This window comes from Anser brachyrhynchus, assembly GCF_964034855.1.
Source record: "Anser brachyrhynchus genome assembly, chromosome: 10".
In the NCBI taxonomy this organism is placed as follows: Eukaryota; Metazoa; Chordata; class Aves; order Anseriformes; family Anatidae; genus Anser; species Anser brachyrhynchus.
The window spans coordinates 540,540-567,887 of NC_137705.1; the positions used below are offsets into that span (position 1 = coordinate 540,540).

General features: G+C 49.2%; 3 protein-coding genes across 6 annotated transcripts; 2 read left to right on the forward strand and 1 right to left on the reverse strand.

The window, feature by feature from the left end:
- The first annotated feature begins 125 nt into the window (after window positions 1-125).
- Window positions 126-1,902, forward strand: RPL32 (ribosomal protein L32). The gene is made up of 4 exons (XM_080605554.1): window positions 126-161; window positions 627-727; window positions 954-1,135; window positions 1,727-1,902. The coding sequence occupies exons 2-4, from the start codon at window positions 632-634 to the stop codon at window positions 1,854-1,856; spliced, it is 408 nt and encodes a 135-aa protein (XP_080461680.1). The 5' UTR covers window positions 126-161; window positions 627-631; the 3' UTR covers window positions 1,857-1,902.
- Window positions 1,903-2,267: 365 nt separating this feature from the next.
- Window positions 2,268-20,464, reverse strand: LOC308200217 (cullin-associated NEDD8-dissociated protein 1-like). 3 transcript variants are annotated; one of them, XR_013955335.1, is made up of 15 exons: window positions 20,049-20,464; window positions 18,481-18,624; window positions 15,718-15,872; window positions 14,653-14,776; window positions 13,762-14,018; window positions 13,038-13,143; window positions 12,216-12,364; window positions 9,841-10,133; window positions 8,998-9,139; window positions 6,269-7,774; window positions 5,809-5,904; window positions 4,952-5,121; window positions 4,673-4,833; window positions 3,884-3,991; window positions 2,268-3,692 (listed from the first exon to the last, which is right to left on the reverse strand). XR_013955335.1 is itself a non-coding variant. In XM_080605542.1 (15 exons), the coding sequence occupies exons 1-15, from the start codon at window positions 20,114-20,116 to the stop codon at window positions 3,465-3,467; spliced, it is 3,711 nt and encodes a 1,236-aa protein (XP_080461668.1). In that variant the 5' UTR covers window positions 20,117-20,462; the 3' UTR covers window positions 2,268-3,464. The 3 variants fall into 3 exon arrangements, 2 of the variants coding, with proteins under 2 accessions (XP_080461668.1, XP_080461669.1); XM_080605542.1 differs by having other exon boundaries at window positions 4,673-4,837; window positions 20,049-20,462; XM_080605543.1 differs by lacking the exon at window positions 20,049-20,464 and adding an exon at window positions 17,710-17,781 and having other exon boundaries at window positions 4,673-4,837; window positions 18,481-18,621.
- Window positions 19,878-27,340, forward strand: SEC13 (SEC13 homolog, nuclear pore and COPII coat complex component). Of its 2 annotated transcripts, none has more exons than XM_080605549.1 (9): window positions 19,878-20,098; window positions 21,034-21,078; window positions 21,868-21,983; window positions 22,438-22,589; window positions 23,416-23,549; window positions 24,333-24,466; window positions 24,960-25,080; window positions 25,878-26,024; window positions 26,516-27,340. In XM_080605549.1, the coding sequence occupies exons 2-9, from the start codon at window positions 21,073-21,075 to the stop codon at window positions 26,624-26,626; spliced, it is 921 nt and encodes a 306-aa protein (XP_080461675.1). In that variant the 5' UTR covers window positions 19,878-20,098; window positions 21,034-21,072; the 3' UTR covers window positions 26,627-27,340. The 2 variants fall into 2 exon arrangements, with proteins under 2 accessions (XP_080461675.1, XP_080461676.1); XM_080605550.1 differs by lacking the exon at window positions 19,878-20,098 and adding an exon at window positions 20,677-20,792.
- Window positions 27,341-27,348: the final 8 nt, after the last annotated feature.

Consider the following 27,348-nt stretch of genomic DNA (forward strand, 5'->3'; position numbering starts at 1 on the left):
CGCTGAGCTTTGCGCGGCCCCGCGAGGGCCCGGTGCCCGCCCCGTGCGCGCGCGTCGCAGCGTCGCCCTGCCAGGACCGCCCCCCGCCCCATAAGGCCCCGCGGCGGCGCCGCCTCCCTCTCTCGGCGGGCCCGGCCGCGGACGGCGGCAGCGCGCGGACGGTGAGGGCCCGGCCGTCGCCATCCGCCGCCATCCGCCCCGCCGGGCCTCCTGCAGCCGGCCGGCTGCTCCCACCGGGCGGCCCCCGCCCCGCCACCCGCCCGCAGCGGGGCCGGCAGCGGGGCCGGGAGCTCCCCGGCGGCCTCGGCGGGGGGCGGCGCGGCGGGGCCGGGGGGCGGCGGGCCGGGGCTCGGGGGGCGCGGGGCGCCGCCGGCGGGGGGAGGCCGGGCGGGGATGTGAGGGCCGAGGGGGGCGGGAGCGGCGCGACCTCCCCGGATCGCACCTGGGGAGCTCCCCGTGCTCCTCCAGCCTCGGAAGCGGGAGGCAGAGCGACGGCAGGGCCGCGCCCATTCCCTCGCGGGCCTCGCGGTGCCCGGCGGGCGGAAGAGAGCCTGCGACAGCCGCGGCGGGCGGGCGGGGGGCGCCTCCGCGCTGAGCCCGTGCTCAGCCCGCTGCGTCTGTCCCAGGCACCATGCCGGCCCTCAGGCCTCTCGTGAAACCCAAAATCGTCAAGAAGAGGACCAAGAAGTTCATCCGCCACCAGTCGGACCGCTATGTCAAGATTAAGGTAAAAGCTCGCTGGAACTTCGTTTGTTGAATGACTGCGGGGAAACCAGCCGGGGTTGCCTTGGGGGCTGGTGACGAATTAGGGCCGGGCATTGGCGCTAGGGGTCGTGCAGTAGGATCGGCCTCTTCGGAGGTCAGTTTTGGCTAAAGCTGGCATTCCCATGTGGGCACTTTCAGACTGATTTAGCTTCATGACTGAGCATCAATTCTTTCTCCTCTTTCTTCAGCGCAACTGGCGGAAACCGAGAGGTATCGATAACAGAGTTCGCAGGAGGTTCAAGGGTCAGATTCTGATGCCCAACATCGGTTATGGGAGCAACAAGAAGACGAAGCACATGCTGCCCACGGGATTCAGAAAATTCCTGGTCCACAACGTCAAGGAGCTGGAAGTGCTCATGATGAGCAACAAGTAAGTCCGCGGCTGTCAGGTTTGTTCCCTGCCCCGAGCTGCGGCTGTGTGCTGCCACCCCGTAGCGGTGCTGGGGGCAGGGGGCAGAGGGGAGCACAGTGAGGGGAGACCTGGGGGGTTGCAGCTCTCAGAACACATGGGCTGCCTCGGTTTCCTTAGTGCTGCTGTGGCACCGGCGGGAGGCGTACAGAAAGCTGCTCGGGGCTGGCACGTTCACACCTCTGGTGAAAACACCACGTTAAAATGGTGCTGACAGCATTGGTTTGGTAAAATAGCAGCCAGCTGTGGCTCTGCATCTGTTAAGACACAAACCTAAATCTACTGCAGCCATCTACTCGTAGCACTTCTCCAACACAAAGTAACAAGTAGTCATTAAAAGATCTCGGTGACTCTTTGTTTGCGAGAAGGAAAACGAGGGCTGAGCTGTTCTGGTGCTGAGCACGTGCCTTCAGGCCTGGACAGCTGGGCACCGGGATGCGGGCCGTGATTCCTGTCTTGTCCAGGAAAGCTTCTGTACTCTGCCGCAGCCCCCTGCGCGCCCTGCCGTCGGGGCGCTGCACTGAGGCGTGCCGCGCCGTCTGTTTCCCGCAGGTCGTACTGCGCAGAGATTGCTCACAACGTGTCTTCTAAGAACCGCAAGGTCATCGTGGAGAGAGCAGCTCAGCTTGCCATCAAGATCACTAATCCAAACGCCAGACTGCGCAGCGAGGAGAACGAATAAACAGCCTCCTGCATCTGGGATGTATTTAATAAAGCGTGAACACAAACTCTGGTGAATGTTTTCAATGACGGAAGGGGAGGCTTTGGTTTGCCGGCTTCCTGGGGCTTGGCCAGCAGGGCTGCGGCCCTGCCTGCACCCCCGGCTGGTGCCCGTCTGACAGTAGGGTGGCAGCAGTGCACTCTGCAGCTCTTGCTTTGGTTAAGGTGTTTGCTTCCGTTTGGGTACTTGTGCTTCAGGTGGACTGGGGCCAGATCCCCTTTCGGAGCATGCCTAAGGGGAAGGAACTGAATTCCTAGTAGAGCCTAAGGAAAAGGCACCTAATTCTTTTTTCCTTGTTCTTTAGGCTCCCGGTAGACCCAGTAGGAATGTAGTGTCATTATGATGGCTAACAAATTCAGGCATGCACACAGCTCCACAGCTATATTTTTATTTTCGGGTACCACTCAAACAGAACGGATGCTCTTTCACACTGCACTATAAATATTTCTCAAATCACCCGCTGTCAGAAATGGAGAAAGGAAAGCTTATTCCAACTCCACGGCTACCAGAAGTGTGTCATGGTAGTCTCGTTCTCTAATTTGCTGTTACATCCTTCCTGTTTCTTAAAGCTTTTTCCCTGTGCAAAGCTACATTTGAACAAAACAGCCACTTTAGAGAAGGCTTTCAAATGATGGCAGAGCTGCTGTATGTTCTGGAACCTGGCGGCTGACCTGGAGCTCTTCTGCGATGCTAGAATACTTTTGTGAACTTTGCTGCGAATGCCGCCGTGTAATTTCATGACCAGAGTCCACAGCAGATCGGTGCTTTGGTGGCTGTCACTTGAGAGAAACACCGAGCTGCTCCACGGGGGGAAGAGGTCAGTGTTTCAAGCAAAGAAAAGCTTAGTGGGTGATTTATTGTTGTAATACAATCAAGTCGTCTCTTTTTGGAAGACAGCTCAGTGAGGTATTTTACAGTTAAAACCAGGAAACCATAAGCAAGGTAGTTTCGTATCACCAAAACACTGCAGAAATATTTAACTATCAGAACACATTTTACAAATTTAGCCCTGTGTGGGAAAGCTACGGCGTGATGAGCAACTGCAGCTCGGCTAATGCAAACCTCCTGCCTCTTGCTCAAACAGGCCCTAGCTGCGCTTGATGCTCACCAATTAAAGACATCTAGTTTTCAGCCTTCTTATTTAGTGAAACAATACAAATACATTCTTCAGGCAACTGGGGGGTAAAAAGTGCATATGCAGTGGTTTAAAAAAAAAAAAAAGAGGCTTTATTTCTCTCTGTACTGCAGTAGGGAAATACTTTGGGAAGCGGTTTCCATTTTTCATGGAACCAGTCTGAATTCAGGTTGCTTCATAAGCCCTCTAAAAGCTTGCTGAAGACAACGTAGGTGTCTTCCACTCCCTCCCCTCCACAGGGACATGCTTCCCTTGATCTCCCACATTTTGAAATTCAGCAAGATGTCCCATGCTTTCAGCTATTTTCTCCTGTCAGCACTCGATGACTTCCAGGGGGCTGCTGCAGAAAGCTGACATTCTCAGCCCCCTGTGGTGTATCGGTTGGGTTAACGCGCGGTGAGGACAGGAAGGTGATGGAGCAGACAAGCAACACCTTAGCTTGTGTCCATCGATTCTGTGGTGGGCAGAGAAGCAGAATCTTTCTGAATACTTTCAAAAAGTGATGCCATTTCAGGATTGGATCTGATTTGAGATGAAAATTCAGCCATTGCTGGACTTTTCTCTACTTCGGGGATGGTCAGGAGAGCAGCCACTGCTCTCATCGCTGATCTCTTCAGTTCATCCTGCTTTTCAAACTCCTGTTTCACTGAACCAGCTTTTACCTAGAAAACAAAAGCACCATTTTTAGCTGGGATTTAGAACAGATGATACAGGCACAAAATCAAACACACCAGCAGGCGCAGGGACATGCGTTTTCTGACCGAAGGAACGTGGGGAGCAGGTTGCTCGGAAGCAGTGACAGAGTAACAGCACAGAACCCACCCCTCGTGTGTCACGCTCTCTTTGCTCTTACCTTTGTGGAGCACGTTGCTCGCAGTGGTTCAATCAGTCGCTCGAGCCTTTGCAGGACTGCATTAGGACAGAGTGTGGACAGCCGAGCCAGCATGATGAAAGTCAGCATCTAGAGAGAGGAGGGAAAAGAGGAGCTGCTTCACTACGCCCTCCAGTCCCCGACACAGCAGTGAACGTGCATCTGCCTGACCTGTGGTGCCATGCTGCCTGCTGCTTCCATGGCACCTCTGCTGGAGTGGTTTGCTTTGCACTTGGGTAAGGGGTTTTAACAAGATTTTGGGCGCTACTAGAAATGCACCTGTTAGCAGCCAGTGCACAGCAGTAACCAGTTAGACTCTGGTCCCAGCTGTCCTCCTCTCCGGTGTCTGCAGAGTGCTGAGAGCTTTTGAGAGAAACAGATGCATTCACCACGGGGATTGTGCCACTGCTGCACCTCCTTAAGTGGAGGTAAATAGAATGAGAAGGATACAGTGCTTCCTATATGAGACCATCAACAATATATATATTAATTTTTTTTTGTATAGTATCACTGGCTGCGCTAAGTAAATGACAATTGACGATATTCTAGACTTGGGTAGATTTCCTGTAAAGCCAGCTACAGTACGGTTGTATTTTCAAGGCCACGACAGTCAAACTAGGGCTGGAAAACATTCAGAAGAAAGCTCTAGCAGATGTGGCAGGCACACTCTATGCCATGGTGACACATCAGCTCAATTTAGGCCCTGGTTCCCAAGAACTAACATCATCTACTTCACTGTCCTCCAGCAGTTCTGGCAAAGCATCTACCCACCCGAATGTCATAGTGATCCTTCAGTCCATCCTCCACATGGTTCAGATACTCATAGATATCCAGCCGGTCAAGACAACTTTCCAGCAGCGTATACATGCATTCAAAAGCAGCTTTCCTCACGTCAAGGCCATCGTCCACTGTGTGCTTGAATGGCCCCATTTCTACCTTAAACAAGAAAAAAAATACAGCTGTAACCTAACAGCAGCGTGACAGCTCCATCTCAGCTTCACGTGCACCAAGTCGCTGCCGTATTGCTCTCAAGCCAAACTAACGACATACCTCACGGATAAGCTCTCTTCTGACCTTTGTTTCGCTATACAGGCTGGGGAGAACTGCATTTAGTAATTCTCGTATTAAAGAAGGTTTGTTGTGAGCAGCAGAATTAAACATGGCTAAAGCCACGCGTCGAACATTCAGGTCTGAATCCTCAAGAGTTTTCAAGAAGTCCCCTGGGGGATACGAACATACCAGTTAGTCCTGCTGCAGAGTTTTAGAAGAAGCACTCGCAACTCACCCAAAACCACCACAACGTATTTTTGATGGAGCCTGGATGTGACGCATCTATGCCAAATAACTCTAGGGGCACAGTCTAATAAAGGCATTAGAGATGCTTTCATTTGGGATATAGTAAAGGAAAGAATCACGACTTTTCTGCATTTGGGCATAAAAACAACCAGCATGATTCTAGCTACGACAGACCTCATCCTAAAGTCAAACCAGAAGCTTCAGTATTCACGGAAGGTGTTCTTTCTTTCTTGCCCAGATCTAACTTGCTCAGATTAGACTTCTCTGAAATAGAAGGCCCAGTTTTATACAACGGATCCAAGACGCAGGCTCCCTAGCTATAAGGCCATTTTAACGTAGGTTACATTTTACGAGATCCTTGTCCGCACAATGCTGGAATCATGTTTGAAAGTGGGGTGAACTTATGCTCCCTGAAAATGTCACCAATGGAACATGCCCAAGAGCATTTAACAAGGATCCACGAGTGTCCTCCTCCTGAATGCCAAAAGCAGAGAAACACAGATGAAAATTAACTGGATTAGACGAGGTTCAGATAGATGTGAAAAATCCCTAAGCTGCTAAACAAAAGCAGTATCTGTTGCCAGATTACACTGTGATTTGTACTAGCCTACCTATGCAGCTTTTCAGGAGAGCATCAATAGGCTGAGGCTGATCTGCAATTGTGAATTTTACTGCAGTTACCACTGTGCTCCGGGCGTGTGGAGAGCCTGTGATGAACATGGAAAGACAAAGACACTGACAGGTCAAGAGGCAAAATCATTGCTGTAACTTTGTAGCACATACTCTGCTCTGAGTCTCATTACAAGCACACTGAAAACATAAGATTTGTCTTAACCTCTATTTAAAACCCGTCCCAGCACAATCTTCATGTGCAGTCCCTGTTGCTAACACCCTCCTGCATCCCATGCAACCCAGTGTTCCCTTTGACCTCCCTCGCAAAGATCCCTCACTTCCTTCTCGCCTCTACAGACTGGCTTTGCTCCTTGTTGTACCCACCAGCAGCTTACAGAAGCACCTTCCAGCAAAAAAAAAGTATTTCCCTACTCTCAGCAGTGCTCATCGTAACACTACCTGATGACAGCTGTTTTTTCAACCGGGGCAGCAGCTCAGAAGGATTCACCAGAGTCAGCTTCCCCAAGCATTCAGCCACCACGTTGCGCGTCCCTTCTTCTGTGCACTCACAATGCTTGAAAAGCAGAGCCCAAATATCCTCCACGTATGGTTTGAGGCCATCGGCTGGAGAGGAGCTGATGACTTCTTTTAGAGAGTGCAGCAGGAGGTACTGTCTCTTGGGCTGGCTTCCAATCTCTTTCAGCATGAAGGGAAGATACTCCTTAAGATTTCCAACGCTGATGTTCCCCAACGCGTAGGAAGCCGCAGATTTCACCTCTTCGCTGGGAGAAGTGAATGCCTCCAGGATGACCGTTTTGAGCTCTTTCTGAGCACTAAGGTTCATCGTGCGCCCCATCTCTGCCAGGGAAAGGAAGGCTAGCACTTTTACAGCAGAGCTGGATTTGGGGCTTTTTACATCCTGGATAAACTGGTTCAGTATCCCAGGGGCTTCTTTGGGGCAGGCTGAGGAAAGGGCCGCCACACACTTCGCAACAGAGTAATACGCCTGCTTGTGTAACGACACTGACGCCCCAGCTGAACCCGAGGAGTAAATAGGTGCAGTCAGCTGCTTCATCAGCTCCGAGTAGCCCATGGCGGCCGTCTTTGTCAGCACCAGAGCCTGGAAGAAGTCTATGATAGCGTTCAGAGCCCCTCCTTGAAGCAAAGGTGAATGAACAAGCTGAAAGATTTCAGTAAGAATGGAACCACTGATCTTAGAGATGCAGGACGGATAAACTTTAGCTAAAGTAGTAAGGAATGTGATTGCCACCTGGGAAACATGCATGTCGTTCTCACTAATTAAAGCAGGGAGCTCCGTTAGCACAGACTCTATCATGGCAGGCTTGAGGCTGTCACTGTAGTTCTTCACCAGGATATCCAGAGCAGTCAGAGTGCTCAGTTTCAAGGCACGTTGATTCTTTCTCAAGAAGGAAGCTAAAATGGGGAAACCGTCCCCTAAAATAGGTCTCAAGTCTATTTTAAGTGGAGAACTGGCAATTAGGGTTAATGCTTTGACTGTTGTCAATCGGGTGATTTCATTTTTGAGCCTCTCCAAAAATATCTTCAAAGTTGGCTGGAGATCAGTGCTTAAATAATCTCCCAGATTGTAAATGATTTGTCCCATGCATGAGATAGCACGCTCCTTCACCTCCTGGTCAATGTCAGCTGCCTTCAGTCGTTTCAGAGTACCAGGGAAAAGGTCCTTCACATATGGCTTGGCATCAAAAGTGCAAGACTTGCCCAAAGGCCTGATAACTTTCACAAGTTGCTGAGTAACCAGCAGAGCCTCCGAAGTGATCTTATAGAAGGAGTCTCCAATACAGCTCACAACTGGAGGTAACAGGCTTTTGATATGAGGATGAAATACCTCTGGCTGGTGGTTGCAAAGAAGAACGTGAAGGAAAGATAGCGTATCAATTCTCATGTTGGAGGAGCTGGATTTATCAGCCAATGAGAAAACAATACCTGTGCAGAAGAGACAAGAAAGAATGCTGCCTTATTTCACTAAGTGTTCTTAATCAAAACAAATAAACAAACAAACAGAAAATGAACACAGCTGGAGTCTGTTTTCTTTCTTTCCTCTGCTCACACAGAAGATATGTACCGTTAAAGAGAGCTACTATCCTTACAGTCCTTTTGCTTTCAGGGAAGTGGCAATTCAGATATAAATATTATTTGTAGCAGCCATGGATAGCTGGCTACACAACTATTTAAAATTCAATTAGAAAAGTTATCCTGGGCTGAGATGGGGAGGGGTTGTTAGTAAGGTACAAATAAGCAGCAGAAAAGTGGCATGAAATTAAGACTGGGAAAATCTAACCTCAACAGGCACTCCATACAGCCGTAATGTCCTTTCACGTTTATTTCCTTTACTCTTCTGTGGGAAGTGGTTTGTTTGTTTTTTGTTTTCTTTTTTTTTAAGGAAAAAAAAGCAGCAGGGACTTTTACATTTCTCTGGTTCAATAGATTGACTGCCTCTGTAGAAGTGACGTACTTCCAAGTCCATTTTCTATGGCACACATTTATGTTTCCATAAAGACTTAATCAGAAACATTTACAACAGCACTGTTTGCCATCCCAGAAGTTATGCTTGACTCTTGGTTTGAATGCTTTTTGCAATCTATTAATTCATGAGAGAGGTGCGTGGCTTGTGCCCAGGAACAATCACAGGAGACATTTGGTATGTTTACTAATACAGACACTCCAAAGCCAAGACAAAACCTCAGTATTGTAAGCCTTCCAGCAGCCTGGGTTGCTTCATGAATCTACGGGAAAGGAAAGCTCTGTGGAAAATGTGGGGGTACACATAAAAGCTTCAGTCAATATGTATTTTTTTAACGCCGCTCTATTTTGTAAAAGAAAATGTCATGTGTTACTGATTTCAGCATGCTAGCAGTGTAATTCCAGCTACTTTCAAAGGAGGCTGGAACAGGCCCTCCTAAAGGTCTCTCTTCTGGGGACTGTGGAAGTGAACTTAACATCCTGTCTGTCAGCAGTCGACAGAAACAAGAATTGATCTGGAAACTGTTGAGTGTATCAACAAGGAGCAGAACTTCATGTGTATGCCTTGAAACTGAACAGAGACAATACTGAGAAATAAAACATGCACGTAAGAAGAATACAGGTTATACTATGACCTAACGGAACCAACCCCGCTCTTCCACCCGCAGACCACAGATGAGCTTTACCAGGCACTAGTGCAGGGATGTGATCTGCCAGGCAACCAGGAAGAACATTGGCCAGTTCTGTCAGCAGGCTGAAACAACCCTGTCTTGACTTGATGCTCTTTTCTTTAAGCTGCTTATGCAAGGCCTTGACGATGTTGGGGACCTGCAATTTGGAAAAGCAAACCAGAAAGAAACACATCGGTCATCCAGCTTCCAGGGCACAGAGCTATGCTGCCAAAGCAGCTTGCTCAGCTGAGCCAGAGGCACTAAAGGCACAGCAACAGAACTGACAAGAGACAGCAAGAAACAATGCAATTGCTCGTTAGAGGAGAACGGACTAGGGAAAGATTACAAGACAGTTCATGTGAACAAGAGATACGCGAACTAATGAGCTGGAGGGACTTTATTCTACTCTTCCACATTCTACAAACTGAATCATGAAGTTGGTGTTATCCCCTAACAAAGAAGATTAAATAAATACAATCAGATCATCGTTTTACCCCAAGATTAATGTGTCATACAGCCTGCAAATGTGTCAGAGGCTACCCAGGGGGGATAATGGAGATTATACCTCAGTGCTCCTGCACTGGCTCAATGCACTCTCCCCAGGAAGGGTGGGAAAAAACATGAACTGTTAACCCTTGGGATCTGGTTCCCCCTAGTTGCGTGCCAAAGGGCTCCCTCAGCTGTGTTCTCCAATTTACCCACTAGGCATACTCATCAATTTACCCACTAGGCATACTCATCAATTTACCCACTAGGCATACTCATCAATTTACCCACTAGGCATACTCATCAGTGGCACGGTATCTACTTCTCTTTATTGCTTTCTGATTTAATGCAGCCCACCATCTCCTCACACACCTGGTTCTGAAGCATCGTCAGGGGAACATCGTCTTTGCCAGAGGCATCTGAAGCATGCCGCCAGCTCTGGATGGGCAGTGTTTGTTTCAGCAAGGCGATATAAGCACTGAAGATGTCAGCTTTGACATTCTCCTCCCTCTCCTTGAATCTGCTTATCAAAACTGGGGAAAGAGTTTTGTAGAAATCCTGAAGGAGATCGTGCCTGCTGCTGACAATGGCCTCCAGGCACTTCGCTGCAGCCCTGCGGACTTTCCAACTGATGTCATCATCATCGCTGTACTCATCATCACTTTCTGGAAAGAACACAAGGGAAAACAGGATGCACCATGAGGAGAAAATCAGAGCTAGAGGGTCACTTGATGCCTCCGAGCTTCCCTCTCCAGCTACCCGACAAACAGATACCAGTAACTCACACTTATCTGGGAACATGGAATTGTCCAGAACAGCCTGTCCATACAAACGTCATTACAGACAGCAAGTACGCCTCGGGACTGCCCTATGCTGATGTCAGGTTCTTCTGTTCCAACTAAGAGCTGACAAAGAGCAAACCTTAATACTACTACACTCACTGGTGAAGCCACTTCGGCTCAGGCATCAAGGCTTTTGTTCTGAAGGAAGAACAAGGTTCCCACATTTTTAAAGCCAGAAATACGTAAATATTTGTCTTAGCAATCCCTGAATGGCACAAAACAGCATAACAATTTACAATGTTATTGGCAGAACATTTAACACACTCTCCAGGAAGACAGCCAAGATCGTACCCCAATTAGTATGAAAGTAAACAACTAACTTTTGCTCTTAGCTGTCACACTTCATACAGCCATAAAAAGCAACATTATGAAATGCTCTCTACAGCCAACAGGCTTTAAACACAGACCTCTCATCTCACCAGATCTTGACAGCCACCTCAAACTAAACAGAGTCTGAAAATAAACAAAAGACCCCTTTTAAGACAGTATCAGAGTGCTTTCACTGATGACTAACATGTTTCTAAGGGTGACACTTTCAAGGGTTCAGGATTGTAGCTTTGCTTTTTTCTGCTGCAAAGTAGTACAAAATAGTTACCTTATAGTAAAAACATAATTCTGTGGCTAAAATATTTGTAGGCTGAGTTAGGTTGCACTGAAACTGTTAGATCGAAATTGCAAATATCTCTGTATCTCTTCCTGAAGAAAAAAAAAAAAAAAGAAGCAACCATTCTCACAAGGAGCATAGCTTCTGTAGCCTCCAGGTGACTGCGAAGTCCAGCTTTGGCTGGCCGTTGTTTTCACAAACAGCATGCATGTACTGAAAGCAGCCTAGCAGATGCAGAGACAAGAGGAAGCAACCCAGAAACCAAGTAAAAGCTCCACGCTGACAAACCACCATGGTTGTGACAAAACCTGGCAGGGGTGTCGGCTGCAACAGCCTGGGAGCAAGGAATGCTTGCCTGACCTCCCCTGTGATCAGGGAAAACAGGAGTTTGTCTGGTCTTGTAAGTAAGTGAGACCACACCAAAGATATCCAATGCCTTTTGGAACTCAAGTAAGCAACAAATGCTGGCTGGCTGGTTAGAAAAGGTAATAATACTGCGTAGCACCCCAGTAGATACAGTAAGAAACCTGCAGAGTGCGCAGCTGTTAGCTCCAATTTTTAGATCTGCCTCTAACATCTTTCTTTTCAAGAAACACCATTTTGTTAGGAACGCAGTAAGGAGACATCTCCCTCGCGTGTGCCTAAACCTACTAGAGCTCAGCTATCAGGACAGACAGGAACCAGGGCTACAGCTGAACCGAGCACTTGGTGCCAGCAGCGGAAGCTCAGAACCAGAGAGCATTCAAGAAGGACAGAGTTCACACCTCCCTTTGAAGAACAACCCCTGCAGGTCCCACCAGCTGCCTGGAGCAGCAGCCCGAGGTCTGCCGGGCAGGCTGCAAGCAGCGCTGACACCTTGCAGGGCACGAGGGAGCGCTTCCAGCGGTCAGGACGGCAGAGCAGCTGCTCCTCGGGATTGCCAGGCGTCAAACCTGGCTGCTTGCTGTGCAAGCTCTAAGAGACTGCTACAGTCAGCAGGGACAGGAAAGGCAATGCTCCCTTCACCTAGCTCTGCACTAAGCTAGTTCAGAGCACTGTTTTCAGTGCTTTCCCCGTTCCCTAAGGCAGGCAGAGATCCGAGGTGCTTAGCAGCAAAAAATAAAACTAACAAGTTCAGAATTGTTGTTGGAACTTTGCACATACAGCTATGTTGTTACCACTGGTAAGCTGAAATAACCCATTCAACACAACTGTCTTGACACAGATCTTAAAAGAAACATCAGAGAAGGGGACAGCACGCAGGAAGGGGGGAAATGTTAACCAGTGTTCTGCTGAGCACAGTCATCCTCACAAGCAGGCACCTTGCTCTTCATCCTCCCCATTTTCAGTTTCCATCCTCTCTTCCTCTTCCTCCTCTTCATTATCATAGTTGTAGTTTGGGTCAAAGGTGATGTACTTCAGACATAACCCCATCACATTAGGGATGTGGGGGTCAATTTCCTTTGGGCACCTATCACGACAAATAAAAATCCTAAGAGTTAATAGATCAAATAATAAGCAGTTTTAAATATCCAAATAACACAATCCATCTCAAAAGGATCCCAAAATGTTTCATGGGCTATTTAAGCATTTTGCTAACATGAGTTAAAGCAGAGCTGCTCTTTCTCACTGTGCACAAAGCAAGGCCACATTCTCCTGGGAAGGATGCAATAATTTCTATAAGGGGAAAAACATATAGCCTTCACCACCTGGTTCAGTCCTCCCTTCATGGGAGGAAACCTCAGGAGCTCTGAAGGGCTCCTTCTCCAACACAAGCCCTGAACTTTTGACCAAACATCAGGAAAGCTGCAGCTCAGCAGCTCCTCTAGTTGAGCCCCTTTCCTGCCTCCCACTCCCTCCACACACCAGGAATGAGGCAATTCCCTCTTCCTGAGGAATCCCCCAAGGACAAGGAAAACTTGTCCCACTCCTGCAAAACCAATACAGAAACATGCTCGCGCGTGTTGAAGTAAAACGGCTCGTAACTCATGTCCAACTCTGCATGTAAAGAAGAGATTTCACTTGTGAACTCCTTCCCCACAGGAACACAGGCACTCAGCCCTGGATGCTGGAAGTACAGATATTTACACCAGGAGGACACCGATGCACAGGACGGTGCACGGTTGTTCCTCAAGGGCACACACCTTCTTACAAAAGACTCGAAGGCCTGGAAGCAGTACTCTCTCAACTCATCATCTTCCACGTTACAGTACTGAACAATCAGAGGAATTATCTTCTCCAGATGTTCTCCTGGGAAAGACAAAGTAAGCAGCAGTAAAATACATTCCAGCGGTCACGTATCCAAGCTGCCAACAGCTCAGCCATCTGCCACTTCCTTCACGTGCCTGGCAGAGCATTCCTCCTCTGGATCCCTGGGGAAAGGAACCAGCAGCCCACCGAAAAACAGCCTTAAAGAGATTTTTAGCAGGTGACCCCTGCTCACTCTCTTCAGTTCTTTGTTGGCATTTCAGTCATGGAAAGAGCCGTGCCTAGAAATCTTCTAGGGCTGAATGCTGGTTCTGGCAGATCTTTTAGACAAGTAATCAAATATGCTGCCTTCCATTTAGCCTCTTATTTAAAGCGGGATGAATCCACTGACCTAATTCACAGAGGTATTAATTCAGACCAGGAAAGTGCTGAAGACCTTGGGATGAAATCCACTACAGAAGGGCAGCCACAGAGTTACTTTGGTGTCTCCTCCCTTATAAGTGGAGGTCAAAGCCAGATCAGAACCACGGAGGGAATCACAAAGCACAACCCACTAACACATCAGGAACAGAGCGAACACACTTCTTTTACCATTAAAAAAAAGAGCTGCTCTAAAATATGTGCACATTTCCCAGTATCATTTCAAGCTACTTGTCCTACCTATGCGGTGTCCAGCCTGCCTACTGATGCCAGCGATACACTGAATGTATGTCCTGGTAGTTGAGGTAGACTCATTCTTCTTCAGCTCAGCGAGGAGATGCTCTGTGAGCTCTGAGAAGATGTTCCCACTGCAGGTCAAGACAAGATGACCCAAGGCAACGATGGCCCTTTTACGTACAGCCAGCCTGGGGCTTGTCAGCTGAGGAAGCAGGCAGCTCAGGATGGAAGAATGGAAGGAGTAGAGAGTTCCCCCTAGCCTGCAAGCAACAGAACAAGACAGAAGTTGAAAGTCAATGTATCAGAGGAAAAGATTCCTTGCCAGCAAAAAATGTAAAAAAAACCCTTCAGCCATGAAGATTTCATACAGCAGGAGGGAGAGGAAAAGGGTGGTTTTGGTGTTCTGTACAACGCAGGGAGAGGTTATTTGCATTCATCATGGCGTATTTTGATTTTGGCTGTGCCCTTCTGGGTGACCTGGGAGTTTGTCAATAATTTTCTGCATGCAGCTGACATATGACACTGCCACTCTTACTTATATAACAGGAGAGAGAGGCAGCCAGGAAAAAAAATGCATGTGCAATCAGATCACAGGGCTAAAATAAACTTCCCTGGTTTGCCCTCTCCCTCCTTACACTTGCTTAAACTTAAACTGAGCCTCTGTGGGATCCCTCACCACCACTAATACTATTCCCAAGCACAGTAGGGCTCAAAATGTTGTCTCTCATCCCTGCTGAGGAATCTGCTCTGCTGAGACATTCCCCTGTAGCAGGCAACCCAAATCCTTTAGTTTTAAGTCCTCATAGTAAGATTAGGGAAATATAGAAATCAAAAGCAAACACATACAGAGCAGCCCCCTGCCGTACACAGCTGCCAAAGGAAATCCTTTGGTACCTGCTCAACATATCTGACAGGATGTCAAGAGCCTCCAACTGCACAGATATATCCTCCTGCTTGCCAATGGCTCCTGTCAGCTGGGCTGTGATCTTTTTGCATACATTCGCTGTCATGGTGGAGCCTGCAAGAGAGAGATTTTTCCCCACTGTCAGTTAAAAAGAAGTTTTTATGCTGTTAAGAACCATTCAACCCTTCCTACATTTACAAACAAACAATAAAAAAGCAACAAATTAGGTGAAGAAAGCACAGAGGGAGATGTCCAACCCTCTATTTTGCAGCAAACCGATACTGCTTTTGCTGCCTTCTACCCACACTGTGTCAATCCCAACCCTTAAGGAGATGATTTATCTGTCGCTACCCTGCAACAGTTTCAGTTCATGTGACGTGTGTTAAATAAAGACTTCTGAAAAGACGCCTCTCAAGAGCTTAACATTTTGCAAAATCTGAGAGAGGAGCTCAGCAAGTATTTGCACACTAATTCTCATTCTCCTCCCAACTCCTAAAGCAGGCCAGCAGCACTGCCACAGCCACAGATACATGAGATGGCTGCAGAAGAAACTTAACTCTTTGGAAGCCTTGGGTATCTCCTGAAATGCTGCTGGATTTTTGGAATACTTAGTTCCAAATGCAGGAGAAGCAGACAGGGCAGCTGTGGCGGCCAGAAAGCCTGGTCCTGCAGGGCTGCAGACAGGAGGTGGTGCAGTGCTGGCACTGCTGATGGCGAGACCAAACAGCCCTGCCAGGCTGCCTGAGCAGCAGCATCCTGACACACTGCGTGCTTTACGATTGCCGTGAACAAAAATGATTTTCTCCAGGAACTCAGATGTGGTTTCAGACATAAGCATCCTACGGGGGACCAGTTCAAGAGTCTTCATTTCATCCAATCTTTAATCACATTTCTAACTCAACTTCTGCTGTCCTTCCTCCTTATGGTATTTCTCGTCCTCCAGCAGGTGAATAAGGGATCTGTAACTTTTAGGCTCTGAACTACCCGCTTTCCTGTTTCCCAAAGGCTGGGGCTCCCTACCGCCTCGGTCTGACAAGCAGGGACAGACGTCTTACCTGTGGAAGCTGGTGGCAGCTCGGAGATGACCGTTTTCAGCCCGATGCTGGAGATGTCCCGCAGCTGCTCCTTGTCTGACAACATGTTCGTACACAGCGTGTCCACGATGGTTTCCACCTGGTACTCCTTCACCTTGCCAACCAGCGGGCCCAGACTGCAGGAGGAGAAGCCAGTCAGAACGAGCAGGAAGAAGGCTGCTTCCACCAACAAAAGGGATGCTCGGGCACACTCTTCCTTAAGGGCATCTCAGTCCCAAGTGCAAATATTCCCGTAACACCTGCACTGAGCACTGATATCCTGTACAATGTACACAAGGACGTACAATGCACATCCCTTCCTTCAGTTTCAGAAAACACAGAGGAATCGAACAGCTCCCGGTGATTCACGTGCAGTACAACCATTTCTAGTTTTAGAAATCCCATCGTGCTCCTGTTCCAGCGCAAAAATATATTTAGATAACCTGTTCATGAAGGTTTCACTCCCCCCCCCCCCCCCCCCCCAGTATGCTGTCCACACAGCCAGGTTAAGATGGAAAACAGAGTGAAGGAAAGGATTAATCTGCCTTTTTGGAGTTTTGCTTTTCCATTTTTTTTTTTTTTTTAACACACTGCACAGAAAAGTGGGACTCGAGTTTTTGGCTCTGTATGCTGCCTCATCCTAGGGCACAACCCCTGTTCCCTGGGGACTGACCCATGCTACGTGTCCATACAACTCGTAACAAAAGGCTACCAACAGGCTATGGTCCCAAAAGAGACAGAGGGGCACGCAAGCTTCCTACATACCCTCCTCTCACTGAAGTTTACACACAAGACGGGTTCTGCTTCTGTCACCGTCAGCGATAAAAGCCCCTGACTTCCGTGAGAGCTGAACAACGCTGACAGAGCATCAGCCTCGATGATTCCCACTGTCTTAAGAGCTTGTACGAGAAGACACGGTGCTAGCCCGTTACAGCGCTTAGGGCCAGAACGCAGTTTATAGAATCCTTGAACAAAAATGCATTTTGACTTCTCTTTCTCTCTCCTTTCTGGCATAACCACAGTAATGCAAACTGTAGGGAACACCTATGCACAGGTGGCTGTCCCCCTGCGGGCACACCACCATTACCACCTCAGTGCTTGGCCAGCACCACGTGCACAGCGCTTCCCAGAGCACGCGAACACAGCCTGCTTCGTGTGAGGCTATTCTTAAATTGACAAATCAGGACAGTAATAGCTTTTTAGAGGCCGAGTAGCTTCTCTGAGATACGGTAATTAGAAAATAAGAACTTAATAATAGCACTTTGTGCAAGCGCAAATGGTGTTCAACTTTATACCTCTAAGTACAGACCAGAAGAGAACTGTTTTACAGACGGGGACCCTGAAAGCACAGAGAAGCTGAGGAACTCATCTCAACGGAAACAAGACAAAACGCAGAACTAGAGTCAGGTTTTCATATGGATTTCAAATTTGTCAATTTACTGGATGCGAAGTGTGATTTCAGATTTCCTCTGAAGAAATAAGAACTCAGTTTTACACAATAAAATCAACTGCCAGTGTCCTTCAGAATGTCACATTTCTCCTCCTTCGAGATCCTTGCCACCCGGCTGGGTATAACTAACTGCACATTACTGTTATAAGCACTTCCTTAGGTATAAAAAGGAAATATACCTGGTTTCATTTTGATGTTTACTTTCTAATGATCACATTCTAGATGAATATGGACGTATTCCTGATGCAACCACAGATAAATAGGCAAATAAATTTATCTTTCATTTAGTGCCCAACAGTTTTCTTTTAAAAAACAAAAGAAACAAACCCAAAGCTGGTAGAGACATGAAGAAGGCCAAGAAAGCTGGGGAAAAAGTCAGGACAGTCAGAATCAAAAAGAAAGAGCCAAAGGTCACAGGGAAAGTACAGGGACAGAAGTAGCATATGACTGAAAAAAAGGGAATACGACTAAGATCCAAAGTTGGAAAAAATACAGGAACCCAAAGTTGTCTTTAAATGGCCCACCTTTCTGGAGCCCTGTGCGTGAACTGACCCATTCAATTTCATTTCTAGAATGAACACTCCCATTTAGACATGCTGGGGGAAAGAGACAGGAAAGAACATGTCAGCAGTAGGATCACTTCACCAGACGACTCATTAATAATGGAACCTCCTGCCTTTTTCATTTGGGTTGAAAAAATATATTCAAATGGTCCAAAGCAAAGCACAGACTACACTTCGAGTCAAAACAGGAAAAAAACAAACAAACAAACAAAAAACCAAGCAGTGCATTATAAACTTTAATGAAAATGCTCTTGAAGGACAGGATTTGGACCTGTAATTCAACGACTGCCATTTCTGAAGGGCTACACGTCATCAGTTTAGTACCATCTCTAACAAAGACAGGACCACTGGGAAATTCAGCATTGGATCTCAAAGCCCAGAAAAGGAGGGGAGCTTGATGTCCAGTATTTTAGGCTGAGCTTGTCTCTGAAGAAATAAAACCTTACTCAAACTCATAATATTTTCAAAATGGTAAGATTCATAATACGAACGCTGAACGACTTCCAAAGTTGCCTGCTGCCTGTACAAAGGTATCTGTACGTTCACCCTTTCTGAATCCTGACAGAGAAAGAAACTGCTGTGCCTGCAAGCACAGAGAGGGGAAGCCCCTTCAACGGGAGGCTGGAGCAAGGTGCCAACGCTGCAGGACGAGGCTACGCTCCAACACACTCTGGAGTCTGTGACGGCTTTATTATTGCCAAGGAACACGGTAGTTGATGCCAAGGCTCTTACCACTTCACAGCGAGGTTCTGTACTTCCCCATTTTTGTCCTCCAGCAATTTCAAAAGCATTTTCACAACTTTTTTCTCACTGTCTTCATCTAGTTTTATAGAATCTTTCTGCAGTTCCATCATCAGGTCATTGGTGGCCATAAACCTGAAAGAACATAGGAAAAGTGGATCAGCTGATATACAGCCACAGACGAATCTCCTTCGCATGGCAATGAACAAATGAACATTTCTGATTGCACTTTCTTCTCCCATGAGCAGAACCAAGCAAGTATCTATCGTTCCAGCTTAGAATTAAAAACAAAATCTCAGCTGGCTCTTAGTCAATATAGTTTTCTAACAGGGACAAAGTCAAAACGGATATTGAGAAGTTCTGGTTAGGTATCTGTTTTTCTAGGAGAAAGGAAATGTAAAAGGTGCTGGCACAGAAGTCCGAGGTTCTGAGAGACGTAAGCACGGTTATCGTATATTAGCTGTTCTGACGTCAGCCTCGGCACAGGGATGGATGTCTAAGAGGAACCAAAGAGCAGCTCTTCCCCCTCATTTACCAGGTGACACATCCATTTTAAATCAATCGTTGACGTAATTCATTCAGCATCTCAGAGCAAATGCTGCCCTAGTGTACGAGGCTAACTTCAGCGTACAACAAGCCTTTTCTGGAGTAGCAGCTGAGCACATCTGGAACGAGGGGCTTCTGTGGTATTAACCCGCCAGAAACCCAAAATGACAAAAACCGAGATTCTGACCTGTAACGTTAACAGCACGCCATGTATTTCTGCCTCTGCAGGAGCTCCTGGGCTGCGCTGGGTTCAGCGTCAGCACGAGACGAGCATGACCAACTACGGGCAGGGGCCGAGCAGCGCCTGGCGCAGCACCACGTCCCGCTTCCCCCCCGCTGCCGCCTGCCCCCGCGCCCTCGGGAGCTGCCGCCGGAGCCGTGCGTGCGAGGGGCGCGGTGCTGTGCCGGGAGGCCGGTAACGGGCCGCACGTCCCCGTGTGCGGCAGGGGCCGGGCCCGAACACCTCTGTAACGGGGCGCTCCTGGTCCGGAACGCTGACTGCAGGCACCGCGCCGCCGGCTTCTCCGAGAAGCACCGCGTGCGGTACCGGGAGCGCACCAGCTGCCTCTGAGGACGTCGCCGATCTCCTTCAGAGACCTCAAAGCACCACCTGCGGCACACGCGGTGCCTTCCAGGCTGACGCCGAGGGCGCGCTCGGCCGGCGGGCGAAGCGTTCCGCAGCCGTTAATTCTAACGGGCCACCCGGAGCGCATCCCGGCCCCAGAGCCCCCGGCCCCAGGAGGCGCCCCTCCTTCTCCCACCGTCACGAACACGGGCAGCAGCCGGAGCGCTGGTCCCGCCGGGGAGGCGTGCCGGCGGCCGGCCGCCCCTTCCCAGAACAGCCCCAACGCGGCGCCGGCAGCACCCGGGCCCCGGGCCCCGCACCGGCACCGCCCCGGGCCCCGTGGCGGCGGCCCCGGGCCCCGTTTCACCCCCGCGGCTGCGGCGCTCCCGGCCCGCGGGACGAGCGGGTCCGGAGCCGCGGCCGGCCGTGAGGGCTCGTGCCCCCGCACCTGAAGTCCTTGTCGCTGGAGGCCATCTTCTCCAGCAGCCCGGAGATGTGGTACGAGGCGCTGCACATGGCGGCGGCCGCGCGGGAAATGGCGCCGGGCCCGGGCCGCGCCGCGACCCCCGCTGCCCGCTCGGCCTCGCCCCCCCGCGGCGCTGCCGGCGGGACGGCACCGGCGGCGGCCGGGAGCGGCCCCGGGCCCCGGGCCTCGGGCGGCCCCTGCAGGCGGAGCGGAGCCGAGCGGGGTGGAGCCGAGCGGGGCGGCACGGCCGGGGCACGGCACGGCACGGGACGGGCGCTCGCGGGGCCGTGCCCGCCGTTACCCGCCGTTACCGGCAGCGCCAGGGTCCGGCAGCGCCGCGCCCGGCCGTACCCGCGCCATGTCCCGCGGGGCCCTGCCCGTGCCCGCTCGCGGGAGCGAGCACGGCGCGGCCCCGGCGCGGGGCGGGGCGGGGCCCGGGCGCGGGGCGGGGCCCGGGCGCGGGGCGGGGCCCGGGCGCGGGGCGGGGCTCGGGCGCGGGGCGGGGCCCGGGCGCGGGGCGGGGCCCGGGCGCGGGGCGGGGCTCGGGCGCGGGGCGGGGCCCGGGCGCGGGGCGGGGCCCGGGCGCGGGGCGGGGCCCGGGCGAGGGGCGGGGCCCGGGCGAGGGGCGGGGCCCGGGCGCGGGGCGGGGCGCTGTGCCACGTCGGAGCTGCGCGGCCGCCGGGCGGGCCGCCTGCTGCGCCTCTGCCGCTTGCCGCCGCCGCCATGGTAGCACTGGGCCGAGGCTGGGGGCCGGGTGGGGAGGGCCGGGCGGGAGGGCGGCGGGGCGAGCGGCAGCTCTGGGGCTGGGCCGGGCCGCGGCCTCTGCGGGCTGCCGGGGGCGGCCGGGTCCCGGGCCCCGCGCGGAGCCGAGCCGAGCCCCGGGCCCCGAGCCCCGGGCCGCCGTTGAGGGCAGCCCGGGCGCCGCCCAGCCCCGGCCCGCGGCTGAGCGTCCGCCTTCCCCCCGCAGGTCTCCGTGATCAACACCGTGGACACGTCTCACGAGGACATGATCGTAAGCGCGCGGGGCTGCTGCGTTTGGCCGCCGGGAAGCGCGGCCCGGCGCCGCCGAGGGCGCTGAGGCGGGTCCCGGCGGGGCTGCCGGCGGCGCCTTCTGCTCCGCGCCGGGGCGCGGGGTGCGGGGCGCGGGGTGCGGGGCGCGGGGCGGCCTCTGCGCGCCCTGTGGCGCTGCCTTGCTGCGCGTGGGCAGGGGAACGGAGCTACCGGGGGAAGGAGAAATACTTCAGCGCTTAAAATCTTCATGCCCGTGTTCGTGTGGAACCAAATAGAGGCGCGTACCGGACGGAGCACAGCGTCAGGAGCTGGAACTGATTTCCCTGCGCCCAGACGCACCTGGGAGCGGGTGCACGCGTGTGCGTGGGAGGGAAGATTTCAAAGCGATTTGTAAACGCAAGGACTGCTCTTAAAACGTGAAGTTTCAAACCTAAATAAAAGAGTTCAGTATTTTTACACCAACATTACTTAATTAGAAACAAAGATACATTACTTGGTGAAGGCGTTACGGCCAGAGGCACCACGTCCCTGTCCTCTCCTGGAGTGCTGTGTGTCACCGCTGCACCCCCTGTGCCCTGACCGCACAACGTCTGTGTACGGAGAACAGCGACTGGGGAAAAAAGGACTTGTGCGTTTTATGTAGATTGTTTAAAAACTATGCTTCTTAACCTGTCATGCTGAGACTTGGCGATCTTTTCACAATTCTTAGAGCTACTTTTAAAATGTAATAATACTTGTTAAGAAAGCAGGAGTTAGGTGTGCTGACAGCACCTCTCTCGTTGCCTTACAGCACGATGCTCAGATGGATTACTACGGCACTCGGTTGGCGACCTGCTCTTCAGACAGATCCGTAAAAATCTTTGATGTTCGGAACGGAGGGCAAATCCTCATTGCGGACCTAAGAGGGTAAAGTGTCTTAAAAAGAAGTGGAAGCAGAAGTCTGTAGCAGTTTGTCATTTTCCCTTTCGGTAGCATAGGATGCACGGTAAATTCCTCCGGGGTAGTTCTTCCTGTGGCTGGTTGTTGCTAAATAACTGTTCGGAGCTGTGAGAGGGGACAGAGAGCCGGTTAAAAGTACAGTCGGCTTTCTAATTCATTGCCAACTTCAGACTTATAATTTTCTAGAAGTAAGCTCACCATCCTAATTGCTAACATAAGGATAAATGGTTGGAATTGTTTTCCATGGTAATGGCTTTGCCTGCAGTCCTACGTGCTATTTTTCATCTTGGCGTTACTCATATTCTTTGTGTCACTGTCTCAGTTACGTGCAGAGCACCAGTTTACGATACGATGGCTGTAAAATAGCCACAACTGGAATGGGTTTCTCTCAGCTTTTCCCAAATAATGCTGTTTCTTGCAGGCATGAAGGTCCAGTGTGGCAAGTTGCCTGGGCTCATCCTATGTATGGAAATATCTTGGCTTCCTGTTCCTATGACAGGAAGGTTATTATCTGGAAGGAAGAAAATGGCACTTGGGAAAAGACATACGAGTACACGGGGCACGACTCGTCAGGTACGTGGTGTCCGGAGCTGGGATGTGAAACTGGGATTACGAGGGGGGGGTTCAGGTTGGAATAAATCCATCGTTGTTAAGGAAGAAAGCCTCTTTCAGACAGGCTGGTAAATTAATGGAGAGACAGTAAGTCTACTCAGCATGGGGGAAACAGTCATGTAGTGGCATACTGCAGGATAAGCCGTCTTGATTCATACAGCGTTTGCACAGGAGTTGTTTTACAAATAAATTAGTTTCAGATAAACAAGACAGGGTACTGAATTGTTGAGGCAGTACTGCATGCACTATGGGAAGGAAGGAAGAAGCTGAGTTTTAGTATGCTCTGTTTTGTTTTCCAAGAGAGACTGTCTTGTTGAAATGATCAGTCTTCCTACAGGCAAACTTAAGAAGTCTACACATTTCTTAGTATTCCAAAGCCCAGCGACACTGATACTGGCCACCAGAGAAGGGAAAGAGAGACGAGTCTTGCTGTTGAGTGTTATCCTCAAAGGCATTGACTAGAACGCTTTTGATCCATGCTTCTGAGGCTAGGCCTGGATTAAAAATGAGAAAAGGGCTTTTTCTTTGATACACGCCTTTGTTTTGTTACAAAACTAGACTTCCAGTGCTATGCTAGGCTGTCAGATTTTGCTCTAGAGTCAGTGATACTCTTGCAGAGGATAGGGAGAGTTTTTTATCTCATTAAAAGTGCCGCATTGGTGGTCTCCTCCTAAAATGGGGCCAAAAATAGAGGCAGTTTTCCATTATTCACTAATAGTAGTCGGTGATTTGGTTAGTTAGTCTTAGTTAGTCACTGTGTAACAACCCAGTCTGTCTCACCCCTCAGTGAACTCCGTCTGCTGGGCGCCACATGACTATGGATTGATACTGGCCTGCGGGAGCTCTGACGGAGCCATTTCGTTGTTGAGCTACACAGGTGACGGGCAATGGGAAGTCAAAAAGATCAGCAACGCACATACTGTAAGTCTGCATCTTTGGAACAGTTCAGAGTTCTTGGAGCTACAGATAATGTGTAGACTGGATAAATACTGAAATACAATGAAATAATGTGAAACATTTTCCAAAATCAAAAATAACTTGTTTTAAATAAATCCAGTGTAGGAAGGTATGCCTTGTAGTAAGTAAAATAAAGTAGAAAAGACCCATGAAAGCCATTAAACAGCACTGCTAATATGCCTTTATTAAACATTAGTGCTGTTGTGAAAATGGCTTTGATACTAAGAACACGTCCTGCAATCTGGCTGTGAATAAACTAAAGCTGGAAAAACTGCAGGACTTGTGTTTTCCCCGAGTAGTGGGGATTTTTGCTTAAGCGAACCTTGATAAGTATCTAAGCCATTAATGACAGTGGCTTGCAATCGCAGGAAATTGGGCTGTGGACCCACAGATTCATTTTGCTGCATTCCTAAATCTTAGCAACTGAATGTGTCTTGCATATTTCCATTTTTTAATCTGTCTCCACTGTTTACGTATCTAAATGATATTTGCCCATAAAACAGTTACTTAGCTACCTAAGACTTCCTGAGTAAATGCCCTGTTGAGACTAGACTGTATCTGGAATTCTTATTCATCCAGTGTCCATCCAGCATTGCACAAGAATCCTAGTTTCCTAAACAGGGCTTATTTCTCCTCCTCCCACCCCAAAATAGACAGTATGCTAGGTGTCCTTTGCCCCCTCAGCAACTTTCTATTTATTTAGAGCAAGCAACTTTTAGTAATGACATTTTTTTTTCCCTTAACTAGATTGGATGTAACGCAGTTAGCTGGGCTCCTGCTGTTGTACCAGGCAGCCTTATAGAACAACCATCTGGTCAAAAACCAAACTACATCAAAAGATTTGCATCTGGTGGCTGTGACAACCTTGTGAAGATCTGGAAGTAAGTGCTCGGTTGCCAGTCTTCAGAACCTTTAAAATGTGTTCTTCTTTATAGTCTCTGAACATCCCTGCTGGCACCTCTATGCTTTCATTTTAAATTACACTTTTTAGAGAAGTACTTCAAAAATAGAAGCAACTTGGTGACTTCCAAATAGTTACAGCAATTCATGTCAGACCTGCTTAATATTGAAAAGTGGCTTTTTAATCACCGTTGGTTACATTTGTTATTTGGACAATAGCAGATCTCTGCACAGTAACTGAAGTCCAGTTACTCTTCTCCTGTGCTGCGTTCTGCCCTCTAGAAGGGATTTTGTGTAAGCCATAGAGCTTTTTGGAGAAGAGTAGGAAACGCTTGTGCTTTGTATTGTTTGGATGAACCAGGAGTCTGAAAGCTACAAAAACTGTCTTCCGGAACAAGAGCCGGAAAGTATGCCTGTATGCCGGAAATGTATGCTGCTGCCGCCACCCTTGTAACTGTATAAATGTATTTTCAGAGAAGAAGATGGTCAGTGGAAAGAAGAGCAGAAGCTGGAGGCTCACAGTGACTGGGTTCGAGACGTAGCCTGGGCTCCATCCATAGGTTTGCCTACAAGTACCATTGCTAGCTGTTCACAGGTGAGGCTTCCATCGGAGTGACAGGGGCAGGCTCTCATTGCCGCCTTTCCCATTTACAAGAGAAAAGGGGAAGGAAGTAAAGGGATAGTAAAGGTAGAACTGTTGTAACAGGTCCTCTTGGTAATCCTCTTCTGTATCCGGGCCTGTGCTTGAAAGCCTTTGAGTCCCGTTCCCATCAAACTCAGAGGCCCAGCGGAAGTATTTCTGGACAAAGGTTTGTGTGGGTGTGGCGCTGTGCCAAGTACTACCTTCTGGTTCGAAAAGTGTGAGCAGAAGGGGCTCACTATAAGGAAGGGCTTCAAACTGAAGTTGTATTTTAATGTCTCTAGACCAAGTTCACTGCACTTCTAGCGAAAAATACTGTTTCCTAGTAACTTGCATTCTTAATCGTTGTCAGCTCTGATGTCCTCACGCTTCATGTTGACTCTAGTGTTTTTGCTCTGCTAATAGGGATTCTGGAACTGCTTGATTTTATAGCAAGAGGGCGACTCAGTAAGCGGCCAAATTGCTGTCAGGAGATTGGAAAGGAAAATACCAGCAGATATATATGTATTTTGAGAGTATTCCTCTGGTGTTTGCAAGTCGTCTCTTGTGTGCAGTGTTCCTCATCAGAGCTGTACTTACACCTTGCCTTTGTCTGTAGTAAGAACAAAGCCCCTTCGCTGTGTTGAGTAAAAATCGATGTAAACACATCTAGAGCTGTGACTTGCAAGTACAGTCATAGTCGGAAATGTAAACAAGTTGGTTTTTCTGTTAAAACTAGTGGTCCAACCAACTCAGCGTTGTTCCTTTTATAGGATGGCAGAGTGTTTATCTGGACGTGTGATGATGCCTCTGGAAATTCATGGTCACCAAAACTGCTGCACAAGTTCAATGATGTTGTCTGGCATGTGAGTTGGTCCATTACTGCAAACATTCTTGCAGTGTCCGGAGGAGACAATAAAGTGAGTACTGCTGCCTCAGCTTTTACTCTTGCATGTCATATTTTCAGAAGAGCTGGGATGAGATAGGGTATTCTCACTTCTGTTGTTTGAATCAAGACTGTTAAAGATGCTGCTTTGCTGCAAGAGTGTTGTTTTGGTTTTTGTTTGTTTTTTCTTCTGAATTACCAAAAGGGGAGGAAAGACCGTAACCCCTGGCAAACTGCTCGCAGTGCATTCTTAGTCCTTAATGGAGACTGGAAATGCAGACTTAATTTCATTTTGTAGGATACTACCACCAGATTTTACTCTCTCCCTCTTCCTCCTTCTCCCTCTTCCCCTTTATCAGTGGATAGTTTAGTATACAGCAGTAAATAGTTGATAATTTAGACAACCCTGCGATGCCTGACTTCTGTAGTTGTAGCCCATCACCAAACTAGTGATGTGATCATTACAAGGAAACGAGAAACTGAGAATGTGTTAAGGCTGAAATTTCTTCATGCTCTGTTTTCGAGGTCACGCTGTGGAAAGAATCAGTAGATGGACTGTGGGCATGCATCAGCGATGTCAACAAGGGCCAAGGAGGAGTGTCTGCCGTTACAGAGGGGCAGCAGAATGAGCAGTGATGCAGGAGCGAGCAGTCCAGCAGCAAGAAGTGATCACTAATACCTGATTTGCAATGTTTCTTGACTCAGATGAGAACTGGTTTTATCTAAACTGGACATGAACATGGGAAATAATTATCCAATTTTATGAGCACTCTATAACCAGTGCTGGGAGGCTACAATGTGTTGATAATCAGCCTTAATTGACATTCCCTTAAATTAAAGGTGAATATCAGAGCAAAGTACTGTGCCTTGTGCTACTCCTTGGTGCTGTAAAAGTAGTACCCTGCCTTCTGGTTTAGGGATCGGATTTAATTGGGTATGCTGGGGTCAGACTTCAAGCACTTGAGTAGGAACAGGAGGAGGCAGGCTGTTGCGGTGCCGATGCCTGAACTCTTCTGTGCAAGGGGACGAGTGTTCTGGCCATTCAAGTGAGGGGGAGGGCTGGTGGAGTTACCAACAGGAGATGACGGCTTGGCAGTAGTGAAATGGTGCTTAGATCCTCCTGAAAATAACATGCTGTACGTGGGTACATGAAAGTCTCCATGTTTTCCTGAAGATGAAAAGGAGTAGTGGAATGCATATGTATTTTGCTTTACGGTAATCTCAAACTTGGTTATTTAACCAACATCAACAAATCAAAATACAATTTGGAGATTTTTTTTTTAGCCACACTTCTGTACTGTACCTCAGATTTTTGTTAGATACCAACGGAATAAAGTCTTATTGCTTAAAGCCTGGTT